Raw genomic sequence first — 16965 nt, forward strand, 5'->3', positions numbered from 1 at the left:
CACATGTTTGCAGAGAAAGCAGGACTGTAATTCTCATAGAATTGCCACAGCAGGAGAGCTGTATTTTTGAAATTCTGGTTTTTTGTGCCCTTTCCAGAGAACTGCCTCCCCCAGCTTTAACCTCACACTTCTTTATTACAACTTTTCACAAGAATGGAAGAGTTTTTCTGGCTCTCTGGATGAAAATTGAAATATGAAAAGCATTAAAGGCATTTGAAAGATCAGTTTCAGAATAACTTTGCTGCTGATGTAATAATTCCATTTATAATGATAAATTGTCCTTAGCTTCAGTGGAGACATTAAATACAGCCTTCATACATAGATCTGCTTTTATATTTACACAAATAATTTATGAACCCTCCTCATTCAGCTATGGTTGTTCTTTGTGATTTTATTATGTACTTCTCTACTTCTGTCTGATTATCATGGACTGCACTGTTCAAATGAAATATATCACTGTTGTCTAACTCTGCTTCATTCTGGATGGTGGATGAATTACATCTGAAATTAGATAATATCTCAGTGTACTAGGGGGCCTTTTACAATCCCTTCATGACCCCACTGTAGGAGCCATAGATCTGTGATATAGTGGAGGAAGTGTGCGATCCGTCAGTGCGTGCGTTGGGCTTGTACTTCAGGGAAGGAGCTGCCGCTGCCGATTCTGGTACCAGTTGAGCGTGCCCCCCCTCATCATGGGCGTCCCAGCAGTCGGACCCATCATCACCCCGTCCCAGTTGGGTCCAATCTTGTAACTTCACACCAGCCTCTCAAGTGGGCAAAGTCACACCACATTAAAGGGCCGTTTGACTTAAAACCTCTGCTGAAGCCCCCAAACCACACGCCTCCCTGTAACAACCCCCGCCGCTACTGTCATATCCCATTGGACTCAGTCATATTTTTATTAATATCTTGCTGGCTTGCGTCAGGCCCTAGGCCTTTGGCACTTCCAGAAAGGTTGAGTAGGAGAAGTGGAGCAGGAGCAGGGGAGAGCGGGAGGGAGGATGGGGGTAGAGAGAGTTAGAAAGAGACAACAGTGCAACAGCATTATTAATAGGCCGAGTCTAAGTTGGAACCTGTGTGAATTTACACTGGAGGATGAAGCTCCATTGTGTTTAACACAAAGTTTAACAAAGTATTATTGTATTAAATGTATTAAATCATTTTTGCCAGTAGAGGCTAATCCTATTCAGTGTTAAATCATTTTTTCTCACTTTTACTGTGCTGATCGCAGCTCGATTTAGTTGGTATTATATGGAAAAATGAAAGGGAGTCAATCTATCAAGTGTAGAACTAAGAACTCACCCTCAGCGTCTGGGAATCGAATACAATACTCTTTAAGTAACCAGCTGAAAGGTGTCCATGAGTATCGAAATCTGATCAGTATCAAAAGTTCTTTGGCCTCTGACCTAAATCAGGTCACTTCTTCTACTTTAGACTTTAGAGTTTCACATATTTGTAATTGGCAAAAAAAGTTAAAGGAAGAGCTTTTTTGCCAAGAGTTAGATGAGAAGATCAATCTCTTATATTTGTCTGTTAAGTATCAGGCTACGGCCAGTAGCTGGTTAGCTTAGCTTAGCATAAAGGTCTGAAAAAGGCTCGCCAAAATCTGCATTTCTCCTCTAAATCTCACCAGTTAACACTCATTTGTTTAATTTGAAAACTGAAGTGTAAGAACAACAACTTGGTGTTGTCGCCATGAAGTTGCCAGGCAACCACCACAACCAAAGTTGTGAAGTCCCCACAACTCTTGGCAAGGAAGCAAATAAGCTCATTTCCCAAAATATCAAACTTCCTTTAAAGAAATAGTACCAAACCCAAGGTATCAAAAGAAGTATTGTTTTGTTATCAGTACCAAAACTCCAATGACAGTAAGTGTTCAACAGGAATTCAAAATGTGAGTCCTTACACAGCTACGTTTGATATCATTTTATTTTGTTGACATTCTCTAAAACTATTCAGTTACCACTCAAGTTTATAACTCAATATTATCCTGTAAAGTGCGACTGATATAAATCTGCTTGGAAAACAGACGTGAGGAGGAACTCGTAGCTTCTGTCTCTTAAGTTTCAGTGTCAGAACAGAACATAGAGCACTGTGTGGTTGGCTGAAGCAAGCATTATATTTACAACACAAATCCAACATTGAAGCTGCAGCACAGCAAAAGTGAAAATATGAGCCAAGCAAACAAACAAGATATGGAAAATAAAGGGGGAAAGGAGCTCTAAGAGGCACAGAAAGGCCTGTTTGTGTTCCCAGAGCCTCCGCTCCGTCAAACCCTCATTCTTTGCCTGGTGAAATTGAGACTCGGCTTGGTATTTCTCTCCTCTTGCCAGAAACCACAGAGTGACAAAATCCGTGGGGTGTCATAAACGAGCGAAGCCAGGGGGAGAAAGGGAGGAGAAAGGTGGTCGGGTGGAGGGGGGAGGTTGGGAAGTGGGGATGCAAGGGAAGACAGTCGGATCCATCTGGTCCTGATAAGGCAGAGTGGAAAACAGATGAGTGCGGTGAGTGGGATGGGGGGGGGGGGGGGGGGTGAAAGCGGGAGGAGAGGAGGGATAGAGCGTGGATCTACTTGGGAGGATATACTGTCTGGCGTGCCCTATCAGCCCCCTGCCTCCCTTTTCCTTCTCACCATAGCACTCCATTTCTGCCTTCCCAAGCTGACTTAAGCAACAGTTTGTTGCCTGAGGAAAGAATGAAAGAGAGGAGGAGGCAACAAAGGAGGGAGTGTTTGCCTCTCTCTAGCTTTCTTTCTCCCTCTGTCATTCCTTCAAACCTCCCTAATCCCTTGCTGGGTGCCATCTTTCATCACAGCCTACCATGTGTGTATTATCCTCTACAGAACACTTCCCATTAATATAATAAGGGCTGCCAGAAGCACTTAGCCCTGTGAGCCTTGTGTGAGATATGGTAGATGATACTTTAGTGTGTGTGAGTTTCTCCCTCATGCACACACACACACACACACACACACACACACACACACACACACACACACACACACAAACACACAACAGACCTTGCCCGGGGATAGAAATGAAACCGACTGTCCTGACTGAGCGTCCCCCTGTAAAACTTCCACAGTTTATCTCAGGCCCAATATACCGAAGTGACTCTCTCCACCGCTTGTTCTTCCGGGAGCTGTCACTCCCCACATCCTCTCCGTCTGGGCTGGCAGGAGACGACTTGGCAGGTGTCTGACCCACGCTGCATGTGAGATGAGAACCATCCACTGAGCCACTCTGCGTTTGGAAATGAAATGTCAGGCTCAGTATCCAGTCAGCCCTGATATGGAGATGCAGTCGTAGCGGGAGTATTGTCGACACGAGAGTCGTTGAGGTGTTATTTAGACAGATGTGGTGCTTGTATGACTGGTATGTGCAGACTTATGAATCCTAAATGAAGAGGAGCTGCAGGGGATGGGAGGAGTGTGGCTGTGTTTGATTTGAAGGAAAAGTTCGACATTTTAGGAAAATATGCTTACAGAGAGTTAGATGAAAGGTATACGTTAAGTATGAAGCTACAGCCAAGCAACAGGCTAACTTAGTTTAGGAAAACAGCTAGCGTGGCACCTCTAAAGCTCACCGATTAACAGGTTGTATCTTGTTTGTTTACTACATACAATAAACAAGATGTAAAAAGGCCTTTTTGTGTTTTTATGTGACTATTGGTCAGGAGGAGTAACTTCCTGGAGTCTTTGTGTAGTTCGCCGACTGCTGGCACTAGCTTCATATTTATTCTGCAGGCATGAGTCATATCAATCTCATGTAATGATCAGACAGACAGTGAATATGCAAATTTCCCCAAATGTCAAACTTTTTCTTTAATTCACAACTATGAATGTGTTATGTGAAGCGTTACACATAAAATGTTTGATAGTCATGTTAACACATTGGGGAAATACATTTCCTCAAATAGACACAAAAGCAGTATTTGAGTCTGATAGCAAAGGCTTTTGAATGAATGAAAAGTAGACAGACAAGAGAAATCCAGCTGAAACATAATCAAGCTCTCCATAATTCAGCTCTGAACTCAGTCATTAATTTCCTACATGACATCCAAATTGAGAGTGTCAACCAATTCCCCTTGAGCTTAAATCATAAACTTCCCTATAGCGCGGGACAAATTGATTTTATTTCAGCACCAAATGACATGCAGTACATTTAAAAGGCATATAACTCCAAAACATATGTGCTGATGTGACATTTGATTAGAAGCCTTTAGGGAGAAAGACTTTCATGTTAAGCCCAAGTCGCTGCTGGCAGGCGCCTCAAAGTGCAGTATCGGGACAAAGTCGGGCTAATTTTCAGTAGCTCTTTCACTAAGCCCAACAGTACATGAGGGGAATGATGGCATAACCTGTGGTTTCTCAAAGAGGAGACTCAGAGTTTAGTCAGGATTTTTCCTCTTAAGATGGGGACACTGATAGGGCTTAGGAGTTAAACTAACATATGGAGCAAATAGAAGGGGCTCTTGAGTTGATTTGCTCTCTCTTTGTCATTACTTATGTGGGGTAGAGATGTTTACTTAGGGTGATAACTGGTGGAGAGAATGACAAGAAAGAGTATAGAGCAGGGATGTTTTCTATTTGTCTGCATGTGCTGCTGGATTTGCATGTTCATTTTTTATTTTTCATGGTGCTAATAGTAAAAGTAGGCTCATATTAGTCTACTGGAAAGATCAAAGAGATGAAGATTTCTGTAGTGACTTTAAAGATAATGGTACTGATATATTTCAGGCAGCATACAGTCTGTGTCAGATTGGAACAATCTGGAGTACAACAAAGATATTTAAAATTCAAATGAGAAATGACACTTTTATTGCAGTCTTATGGTTTCTGTCTACTGTCTACTCAGAAGGATAAGTTTCAACAGAATAATGTTGATGGTGGAAAAAGGGCAGTATTAAAGGAGTTAAAGAAGTAGTATGAAGCTACCTTCAATTGACAATTAGCCTAGCTTAGCATAAAGACTGGAAACAGGGGAAAACAGGTAGCCTGGCTAAGATATACTGTGTTTCAGAGGGAGATTTTGTTACGTTGGGACTGAGCCAGATTTGCTGTTTTCTCCTGTTTCCAGTCTTTATATTAAACTAACCTGTAGCCATCAGCCTTTCATGTACTGGATGCATGAGAGACGTATCAATCTTCTCCCCCAACCAACCAGCAAGAAAGTATTTACACATTTCCCCCCCCAAAAAAAAGTTAAACTAGTCTTTTATAGAAGATGAAGTCAGAATCAATAAACATTGAACTATTAGACATTATATACGCTTCCTTCACTGTGCTTTCCTGCCACTTCCAGAGGTTTCACATCGTTTACAGACTCCCTACCTTTTCAAGACTGATTAATGGCTGTGGTGGAGGAACCGTGTGCATGTGTATGCGTGTACCTATTTAGTGGATGTATGTGTTAGCGTACAGAGATGACAGAGGGGGCAGGACTCTGGTTTATTAGCCCACTGATGGAGTCTGACGGTGAGAGGGGAGCCTCAGACAGCAGCCTGTCAGACAGCCACAGAGTGTAAAGGTCATCCCAAAACTCTGACATTTAAAGTGATCGAGTTGAAGGCAAACTCACCATTGTGTATTTTAGCGTGAGAGCTCCAGTCTTTGGCCTGAAGTAGTTTTACTCTTAAAAAACCTACTTTCAGTATTTTATGGACTCTTAGTCTCCGTGCACATAAACCAGATTAGGAATATTTTGTTAAACTCTCCAGATGAATTTTGAAAAAGGGAACAACAATTGCAATTTAGCTTGTATCCTCCTAATGTTCCTTAGTCAGTTATATGTGGTATAATCTCTATAAACAGATATCAGCATATGACTGCAAAATCTGTTGGCAAGGGACAAGATTTTGGCATCGGAAGCTTTCTGATTTGTAGTCCCTTTGTACTTGTGTTTGAGCAGACTTTGGTTGCATCCAGGTACATTTTATTTGCATTCATGTGCGTTAAACAATGACACGCATATAAGAGGAAGTCTTGATCTCGCATATCCGTTCTCCATTATCTGTACATCCACTGGTTACAGCAGAAGCCTAAACATTGGCCCGTGCCCCCAGAGGCTAAAATGTCATCAGATGATTGGATGGATTCCAAGATTGGTCACATTATGGTTTGGACATTCTTTTAATGCAATTGTTGGTGCTTTACTGTACATATTACATATTACATTACATGTGGAATAAAGCTGGCAAAGTAAGTTAGACATTTATTTATGTGAAATCTTGTGTGCTAGTAACGTGTTAATTCTGACTGTGCAGATAAACTTTTTGGAGAGTGCCTCTATGCCGGCTGATGTGCTCCTTTATTTTTACCACCAAAGCTCAGTTTATTTTGAGTCTTGACATCTGAAGCGACTCCCGAGCCATTCGTCTGGAGGCCGTGACTCCTCAGTTGAAACAAAAAAGAGAGTGAAAGAGCGTGCAGTGTTTTCTTTCCCTCTGGTTTGTTTTCCAGTCTCCTTTCAAAATGAACTGGGGTTTGGAGTTGGCTGCTTCGCACATGGTGTGGTGGCGGGAACGGAGAGAGAGGGGGAGCACGAGGGAGAGAAATGAAAAATAAGAGCAGTGTTATACTATTCAATACCTGCAGGTTGTCTCAGTTCAGGGGGATCCTCTTATTGAGCTGTTAGCAATGACAAATGTTTGTCTTTGTTGGATGCTGCCTTTGCACAGCGTCAGTCCCAAGGAATTGATTTGCAAATTTATGATCAGCGTAATAAACATAATTGCTCTGTTATTCAGTAATATCTCTCCAGTCACATGAAATAAATTCAGATGTATAAGAAAATGGTGAAAGAAAAGTCACGAGGGCTGAGATATCCCACATGGAAAATCCAATACAGCAGTCATTTAACTGTGGCTTGACCTTTATGTTATTAAAGGGCGTGCATGTAACTTCTGACTTCTGACTTCTGAGGTTGACTTTGTATGCAGTAGAAAACCCTTTCTTGATTCAGTACAGTATGGAGTTGGAGTACAGCCTCACTTTGTCTGGTATGACCTGTAGATTATGACAGCTAAGGTTAGCAAAGTGTATCTAGAGTCCAGCTAAAGTTTGCAATATCTAGCAGCTAAATCTTGCTTTGTAACAGACATTACCACATTGTGCCACTCATACAATATGATTTAGCATTTTAATCTAATGTGTCTCATCTTTTTTTAGCATTATCTGCTATTGCTTGTAGCCATGTAACCATTTACTAAACATCAACTCCCATTGTGGGATGTGCTGCCCGTGTCGTAACAGCTACCATGGCAGTATTGCACATTGGCACATTAGTGCCTTGTGCCTGTTGCCACAGTTACTTATTATATTATCCACAATTGATATGCTGCTATAATGTTAATACCTTATGTAAATTGGGCTCTGTCAGTTTGTTATGAAAGACGTCAGTCCTGCGAGGGGATTCATGTAAATCACTGTTGTTCCTGATGGAGATCATTAAGTTCATCACATTTGTATATTATTATTCTGTATTATTTTTATTTGGATTACTACCAGTTCAAGTTGATAGTATAATCAGGCTTTACTACCAAACATTTACAACACTTGTAATGTATGATATACTGTAAACAACCATTGCCTTGTTAATACAGGAGTCTGATAATTAATGACAAGCTTTCCCTCCAAACACCATCTCAGAGCTGTTGTTCCAACAACAAAACGTCTGACGCACTGTTTTCAGGAACACTAAAACTGTCAAAGAAAGTTCTCCCAACAAAATCTACGACCTTGTTGGGCAACAATGCTTTTGCGAAATGCACCCCACATGTTTTTATAGTTCCACTGTTTTTAATTTTGATGCATGTCTGCGTGCTTCTTGTCTGATGCTCTCTTGGCTCTGTCTTGCTTGTAAATTATCCTCTCAACCCAATGCAGCCTTACTAGATGGATGCATGGAGGGATGAATTTGTCAACGCGTAACACCACTTACCCTCCTGTAGCACTACGATGCTGAAACATTTTCTCATAACTCCACAGCACAGATGCTTCAGTGGCTCTGGGTCAGGGAAGGCTAGCTGCTGCGCGCAGAAGCCCATATGGGACGAGCACTGAAGAGGAACCAAAACTCAATAAACACGGCATTGGGGAGGGAGGGAGTTCAAGGGTGCACTTGTCATGATGGAGGCTACAGTGAGCGCTCCAGTGGCTGCTGGGGTTTTGATGCTGTAATGTGAAACGGCTGGGGGAAAGAGGACTACAATTCCCCCCTTTGTCTGGTCTCCGCCCCAGCGTCACCCATCTCTTCTCCCCTCAGCAGACCCTCACCATAGTTAAACTCATCATCTCTCTCCCCGTCTGTCTCCCCACGTCTGCCACCCATCACGCGGCCTTGATCACTCGTTCTCACTCTAGCGTTACCTTTTTCGCTTCATATCTTTCTTTGTTTTCACTTTTTTCTCACTGTCTGCTGTTTTTATCTCCACATTTCATCTCACCAAACCTGTAGAAATATTCACACAAAATAACCTCACACCAGAATAACATGCAGGTACCCGGCTATCTCTACCTCTCCCCTTCTCTCTCTCTCTCTGTCTCCTCAGTCTCCTGTAGTATCTGTGGGCTTTGCCAGGTTTCACCCCAACCTGGTGGTGGGGGGGACTTACTCAGGACAGATCGTCCTGTGGGACAACCGCAGTCACCGTCGGACCCCCGTCCAGAGGACTCCTCTGTCTGCTGCTGCACACACTGTAAGGCTGGCTCCGTTATCAATGTGACGTACAGTTAAAGACCAGTACGACAAACAGTGAGCAGCGACCAACTGTGACTCAAAACACTCATCTGTGCAGCTGATATTTTTTTGTTTTCACAAAAAAAAGCCATACGAAACTTACACTTACACATTATGTGATGGTTTTGTCACTGAAATGATCTGATTGTTACTTGATTGAGACAAAATGTATCGTTTCATAGTTAATACTTTAACTCATTTATCAAGCAAAAATGCCAATTATTTGTTAGCTCCTCTTAAAAGGTAAAAACAATCCTAATTTCTAAATTATAAATTGAATATCTTTCAATTTTTGTTGATCCTATTGATTTTGGACCATTCGTTGAACAAAATAACCAATTTAAACGTGGGTTCTGAGAGACTGTGACGGATATTTTTCATTATTTTCTTTCATTTTATGGACTAAAAGATTATTCATTTATGAAGAAAAATAATCAACAAGTTTATGACAATCAAGTTTAATCAACAATGAAAACAGTTGTTAGCAGCAGCCCTGGTGAAATAAGCTCTGACCTAAATGAAAAAGCTCCCTGTTGAGCTTTGATCAGTCACATAAAAATGTTAGAAAAATGATTCAACAGGAACTTTCCAGACGAGAGTCCAAGACATATTCAATTGCACTGTTTTCATTAACACAGCATTACATTTTTACATCATAATGGCATGACGCTGCGACAGTGACACTGAGTATTTTCACAATGACAGCATACACACACAACCTTTTACTTATTTACTTGTGCGGACCTTTATTGACATAATGCATTCCCCAGCCCCTTACCCTAACCTCAACCAAAAACCTAATTCTAACCTTAACCTTAAAACAAAGTCTTAATCCATAAAACAGCCTTTGAAGTTGTGAAGACTGGCAAAAATGTCCTCACTTCCCAACAATGTCCTCACCCTGCTAGTAAAATGTGTGTTCACTATGTAGCAAGTACAAGAACACACACACACACACACACACACTCTACATAACTGGAAGGACGTCTCAGTTTAGATGCTCTATTAAACTCACTGACCCTCATCAAATTACTGAACAACATACACCAGGAGTATCTAAAGAGCTGGGGCCGTTTCTGACCACAGCCACAGAGGGCACGTAGACACACACACACTGCTACATGTCGTCCCAGCTGTAGGTTTAAACTCCAATAATGAGGCCGTCGCTCTCGTCCTCTCCAGTCCAGCCAGCTAGCATGGTGCTGATTGCTGAATGGGCTCTTTGTGCTGCCCAGTATAGAAATCAATTACTGCCCAGTAATGACATAATGGTTTCACACACTGCTGTGGATTTGCACAGCAGTGCATGTCCCAAACGTAAGGAACGAGTGCACACTATTAGCTGTCTGCAAGCCTGCTGCATCCGCTGCTTCACACAGCATATAATGATGTCATGTGTCTAAGGGTAAATTACATTATCGTTCCAGGACTGTGTTTAAAATCTAATTTCATTCAGATCAGAATATCAAATTATTTAAATGTTTTGTATCCCTGACGGAATTATCTAAATATTTATTATACAAGATGCCGAATGTGTAGAGAAAGTTTTATGCCTCTAAACAGTGAGACTAAAAATGATGCTTTATGAGCACAATATGCAGTAGAATAAAAGGCATTTTAGTTGGGATCATATGAGTGAGGTAATCATATTACAGTTGCGGTAAGATACTGAAAACGTTATCTGTTGCATTGTGCAAGTTTGTATCTCCAGCCCTCTCATCCATTTGTGTGCCTGTGTGTCTTTATTTCTTTGTGTTCGTGTGTGTGTAGCACCCAGTGTACTGCGTGAATGTGGTCGGCACCCAGAACGCCAACAACCTGATCACTGTATCTACAGATGGCAGGATGTGCTCCTGGAGTCTGGACATGCTTTCCCAGCCGCAGGTACACAACACACTCAATCACACTGCACACACAACCAGCTGACCGTATAAAAAGAGTCAGTGAGGCGACATTTTGTTGTTTCGTTTGTTCAATACTAGACAAAAACGATGTCTTTAAATGGAAAGCTTTAGTGTTCATGCATCTTTGGATTCCACATTTTCTGTTAATGTTGTACTGTGTGTGTGTGTGTGTGTGTGTGTGTGTGTGTGTGTGTGTGTGTGTGTGTGTGTGTGTGTGTTGCAGGAGACCATGGAACTGGTCTACAATAAATCCAAGCCCGTGGCGGTGACAGGCATGGCTTTTCCCACGGGAGACGTTAACAACTATGTGGTTGGGAGTGAGGAGGGCACCGTGTATACCGCATCCAGACATGGCAGGTTGGTGAGGACACACACACACACACACACACACACTTATAAACACATACACAAACAAACCAACACAGACAAATCTTTGCTTTATCACTTGTGTATCTCAATAAAATAATTCTGCAAAAAAACACACATACATTCAGATAGATTTACATCCATATAGTTAACAAATACTGAGGTTCTAATTTCTTTTCTAAAGTTGGTGCATTCAAGTGGTCCTGCATTGTTGCCTTGAAAATTGATGAAATAAGAAAATTGTCTTAGAATTACTTTTCGTCAAAGCTTCCTTACTGTACTGTAAACGTATTTTGAGCATGACCACCCTCAGTCAGGCGCCAACGGCTTCAGTGCTTTACATTTAAACAAATTCAGACCACTAAACCTCAGCAGAGCTCAACAGCGGGGTCACGGATGTCACACCCCTGTGTCCTCCCTCCTCAGTAAGGCAGGTATCTGTGAGATGTTCGAGGGCCACCAGGGGCCAGTGACGGGCATCAGCTGCCACAGCGCAGTGGGCTCCATGGACTTTTCCCACCTCTTCATCACGTCATCCTTCGATTGGACCGTCAAACTCTGGAGCACTAAGGTACAGCGTGGTGTGTGCAGGAGGAGAGAGTGTGTGGGGGGTTGATTGTGGACTCAACTCAGGTTGCAGAGAGACAGAAAGTGTGTGTGTGTTTGAGAGAGAGTGAATTACTCCTACTACTTGTGTGTCTTTGTGTGATTATATGTGTGTATTTGCGTGTATTTTTGTGCTGGAATAAGTTGGGTAAGTTCAGTTACTAGGGTTATGGATCTTTGGCTCTTTGACAACTCGCACTAATGATTACTTTCACCTGACTTTAGCCTGTCAGGCGTTTTCCTCCAAGCCTGTGCGCTGCATGCAGTAAGATGTAGTACTAAAATGCTGTAGTTCTATAGATGGTATAGAACAGGTGTGCAGCCAGTACTACAGAAGTACTAAGTATGCCTGTGAGGCCGAACTGAGGGCAAAACCATCCTCCTAGCTGAGATTAATTGTCACTGACACTTCGGGACAAGGAATAATCACTAACACTGATGAGGTGTGAATGTGATATGAACAGGCTTTCATTTAAACAATTAGTTTGTCTTCGAGTATCAAAATAAAATTCATCCCTGTTACTTTTATTTACTAACAGCTGCTGTCTATCATTCACACAGACTGCTAACCCTGTAATAGTTAAATCACATCAGTTCCTCATATCAGCCGGTCATTCAGACACACTCCAAAGGCGGCCGCTCCTCCTCTCACTGCTTTTTGAATGCCCTCGTCCACTCAGGGCATTTGTTCTCCACTCAAACCGACGTGATGAATTCCATTTGGCAGCATCTCAGTGGCAGTAAAAAGCAAACCGCCATTGTTTCTGTCATAGTGAGCGTTGGAGAACAGAAACGGTCAGCTAGTACATTCAGAGACACTTTAAAAGGTGGTGGTGATGCAGAGGAGGGCGCTCGGGTACCTTTGAGTTACTGCACAGGAGAGGAGATTCTTGGACGGGGTCACGGGATCATAAACTGTGATATTTCATCTAAAAACTCATGTAAATGAGCACAGATATGAGGAGGGATTCTCAAGTCTGTAGGAGCAAATGAAGTAATGTACGATAGCAAGACACCAAATCCCATCTTTAGCTGTAGACATGGCAGTACAGAAGATGCAGGAAGGACGCAAGGAAAGAAAAGAGTGAGAGAGAGGAAAATGGGAAGAGAGTCAGCAGAGAGTGAGGGGAAAAAGGCCAGGAGGCGTTTTAAAGACAAAGATATTTCATGGTCAACAGTGGAGGTGATGCTAACGTTGAAGGACGGAGGGATCAACATGAGCAGGGTGTCAACAGCAAACGCGGCCAGAAATCAAAGAGAGACTTATTCGATATGAGCGAAATACATAATGCATATTGCATAATACCTCCAGCTTTATGCAAGATCCAGTTACAGTTTTCATGCTTGGCTGCGACGGGCAGAATAGCACTCCGATGGATTTTAGCTCATGTTTGCATGCAGCTCGTCTTATACGAAGGGTCGTGTGACACATATTAAAACATTTCTGCGGATTTTCATCAGAAGAGTGTGTTATTTTTCTGGATTTGGGAATTCCCTTTCCTTTGAGGGGCACCGCAGGAATGTGCGTCTGTCTCTTATCCCACATAACCCATGTTTGTGTGTGGGCAGGCGGAATACCTGAGTGTGTGCGAGTGCGTGTGCAAATAGAGACGCACCGCACATGCCTCACGTGCACCTTAAGCAAGCTGCCCTTGCTTACCTAAAATCCCCTCGAGGTTTGCCTTCAACCCAACTGTTGTAACACACACACACACACACACACGCGTGCACCCGTGCATACACACATTTGCAGTGAATTCTCTTTGCATTCACACACACGTTTCCCCTCACAGTTCAAAAAGGCCGTCGCGCAGAAGTCTGCTGATGTTTTTACACTCAGCGGTGCAAATATTGTGGTTAGTGAAAACATTTAGAGTCGGCCAGAGTGTGAAGACGTCGCGACAGCTGGGAGTGGGTTTATGATTGTGCATAACTTGAACCATCTTGCTCTCTTGACCCCGAAACCAGCATCTACTAAGCGACTGGATGGAGCTAAATCATTCCACTTTTGCTCGCTTAAGAAATGAATTGAAGTCTTACATCGCTGTCAGCTCAGGTGATTGTTAATGAGGGTCTGTGTTCTGAAAATGAGATCTTGATCTTCAGGTATGGATTTCCTTGTGGTATCGTTGTTTTAGCTCCATTTGTGAGACATTTCATGACAGTTTCTAATTTGAGGTCAACATCTCCGTCCCCTCGGTGTGAGGTTATTAAATCTGGTATGAAGCTATCAAGCCAGTGGGATTCTTGTGATGCAAAACCAGTCAAGTTATACGACTCTGGCTGCTGCAGACACGAGATGGTTTGGATCCCTCTGAAAGTCCAAGAGATGAGAGGTTTTCTGGAAGACTCGCGGCCTTGATGACACTCTAAATGTTCAGACAGTAAACGTGATAGTAGCGCATCGTTTCAGTGGGATTTAATTAGCATGGACATCAGCGCGGATGTCAGAAGATTTTATTTTAGCATCAAAATCTAAAACATTTAACGCTCGACTTCAGTTGCATCCATCCAGTCGTTCCCCAAACTGCTTTATGTCAATAAATTGGCACTGTTATGTTAACTGTCAGCATCCAGTCGTGTTTGAATGATGATTTTCCAGTTCAAACGTGCCAGAAGCTTCCCGGCTTCTCAGCTCAGGAAAGATAATGACAAGCAGTCGCTTCACGTACGGCGCCACAAGGATTAAACTTCATTTTAAGATTAGATTTAAGACTTGTTGCTGCAGATTATTAACCCAAATCACCTGATTTAAAATGGGTAGATTATGGACAGGCTACAGTAAAATAGCAGTTTACATTTTGAATAGTCAGTAGATACAAAGAGGACTTTATTCATCTCGTCTCTGGCGGTGATGTGCGACTTAAAGTGCGGCCAAATACATCAATATTTCAGAGAGATAGCTTGAAATTGCTCAAGAGGCATTATTCAGCATGGCAGATTGTCAAAATAAAATCATATTTAGGGGCAAGGTTGGTCATCGAGCCAAAAATAGTGCAGTTACACAGTATTGGGAACATGGACTAAAACAAGGAGAAGATAAGAGAGAAAGAGAGAACATAAACAAGGAGCGCTCAGCTGATCGAATGCTGAAACTGTGAGATGGAGTAAAATGACCTCTGCTGTCACCCCGCCGGCTGGAAAACAGGTTCAATCGAGGCTTGAAATTGGCTCGGCTGTTTGTTTTTGTGTGTGTGTGTGTGTGTGTGTGTGTGTGTGTGTGTGTGTGAGCGTGCACTGCTATCTGTCTGCAGGTCTCGCAGCCTTTCAGAGCAACCGTGGAGTGAGAGAGTAAAGGTGACTGAGAAAAAGAGAAGGAAGGAAAGGAGGAGGAGGAGAGAGAGAGAGAGAGAGAGAGAAAGAAGGGGGGGGGGACTACATTCTTTCATTTGCTCATCCAGCCAGCCTGTCTCCTCTCCTCCTCTCCTCCCACTCTACCTGTCAGGAATGCAGTTTGTAAACCTCTGGAATCCTAACAGCCGGTCTGAGAGACGGACACACACACACACACACACACACACACTTGCATTAAGTCACATTCCCACACTTACTTAATTTATCCTGCATCTTCAATTCCAGCACAAGTTTTGTCATCTGTTTATCGTAGATGTATTGATATTGGTATTGGTGAATGTTTTGGGTCGATAAGTGAATAGAAACTGCTATGAAGAAAGATTTGTTTTAAGCTGTTTAGAAAACAGTGTCTCCATTAAATACCTTTCTTACCACAGAGCACCGACCATTTTATTTGTCAAATGTAAGTCATCCCGCTCATCTCGTCTTGGACGCACATCTTTAGTAATGTTTATGTTAACAGCACACGTTCATATCTCTATAGGCCTGAAAAATCGGCCGAGCTCTACGCACGCAAACACAAACACACTCACGCTCATCCTATAACAAAACGTGCCTTCCTCTGCGTCCATTGTCCACCCCTCCGTTTCCTCCCATTTCCATCTCTCTCCCTCAGACAGCTGTTGTGCTGAGGTTACAGTACACCTTGTGGAGGGGCCCTCCCTTTCATCTCTCCCAGCGGTTTTATGGCGCTGTGTGAATGTGCGAGGCTTTTTAATTAGGCTCTGCACCCAGACAGGCCCCAAGGCTGAGGCAGCGCCACTCTGTCTGAAGCTCACTCACTCCCTCTCTCCACTCCTTCTCGCCTCCTCTCTCTGTCTTTCTTTTCTTTCCGTCTCCAGTGTGTCATCGACCGTAATCCCTGACGCGCTCTCTCTCTCTCTCTCTCTCTCTTCCGCACAGTGCTTTTTCACACCATCTCTGTCATAAGCGCTCACACAGATATCCTCTTTTGCTCTCTTTCAGCACAACAAGCCTCTGTACTCGTTCGAGGACAACGCTGACTATGTGTACGACGTCATGTGGTCACCTGTACATCCCGCAATCTTCGCCGCCGTGGACGGCATGGGCCGCTTAGACCTGTGGAACCTCAACAATGACACTGAGGTGTGTGTGTGTGTGTGTGTGTGTGTGTGTGTGTGTGTGTGAATATAGGTCATCATGGGCGTGTTTTCTGTGTCATCTCTTTGTGTGTCGACGTGCGTGTGTGTGTTTGGTGTCCTCAGGGCCTGTTGCTGGGCCTCAGCCGCGAACCGCACAACCAAACACCCAAGCCTTTTCCCTCCAATCAGCCCCCCCACCACCACCACCACCGAACCCTCCACATCCCTCCTTACACACACACGATTCAAGATTCCCCCGTGGGCGTTTCCCACAGCCCTCGCTTTAAATCAGACCAAGTGACATGTCCTCATCCCGGCTCCCACCCACATGTCCCGCTAACATTCCTGCAACCTCTGTCCAATGTTCAGGCAACATCAGGACCCCACCACCTCCTCCCATCTGCCTCCCACACTCTGTCCCATCAGTGAGGCGCACAGATGTGCTGGAGACCACGAGCAGAGAGCCCTCAGCCCTCAGCCCTCAGTCCGCAGTCCCATGCTGGCGATGGAAATAATAAAAGGAGAAAGTTCAGGCGAGGGGTTGACTTTCTCACTGCTGTGGGGCGAGATTTATTTTCAGAAGAGAGCATTTGAGGCCACTGAAGGGCAGATCATCGTATTATTCAGCGTAATTAAATAATTAATTATATATATATATATGTATATATATATATATGTGTGTGTGTGTGTGTGTGTGTATATATATATATATATAAAATATGAAATATTGAATAAAATGCCAGAAATGTTTAGTATGAAATAAAATAAATCACACACCTGTTTTTCCAAAGAGAAACAGAAGTAATCTCAGTTGGTAATTTTATCCCACAAATCATCTACATTCATACTCAGTTTTTTTTATTGATTGAAGGAATATCTTGACATTGTGGGGAA

The 16965-nt window shown here is 43.0% G+C and overlaps 1 protein-coding gene across 4 annotated transcripts in view; it reads left to right on the forward strand.

Moving 5' to 3' along the window:
- Positions 1-16965, forward strand: part of LOC139215242 (cytoplasmic dynein 1 intermediate chain 1) — a 51466-nt gene that overhangs the window by 28790 nt on the left and 5711 nt on the right. For all 4 annotated transcript variants that reach the window (XM_070846146.1, XM_070846147.1, XM_070846148.1 and 1 more), the window contains 5 exons: positions 8551-8697; positions 10509-10622; positions 10866-10999; positions 11435-11579; positions 15935-16075. In XM_070846146.1, the coding sequence (XP_070702247.1) occupies positions 8551-8697; positions 10509-10622; positions 10866-10999; positions 11435-11579; positions 15935-16075 (681 nt within the window). The remainder of the gene's footprint in view (positions 1-8550; positions 8698-10508; positions 10623-10865; positions 11000-11434; positions 11580-15934; positions 16076-16965) is intronic.

Source organism: Pempheris klunzingeri, chromosome 16 (assembly GCF_042242105.1).
Source record: "Pempheris klunzingeri isolate RE-2024b chromosome 16, fPemKlu1.hap1, whole genome shotgun sequence".
Classification (NCBI taxonomy): Eukaryota; Metazoa; Chordata; class Actinopteri; order Acropomatiformes; family Pempheridae; genus Pempheris; species Pempheris klunzingeri.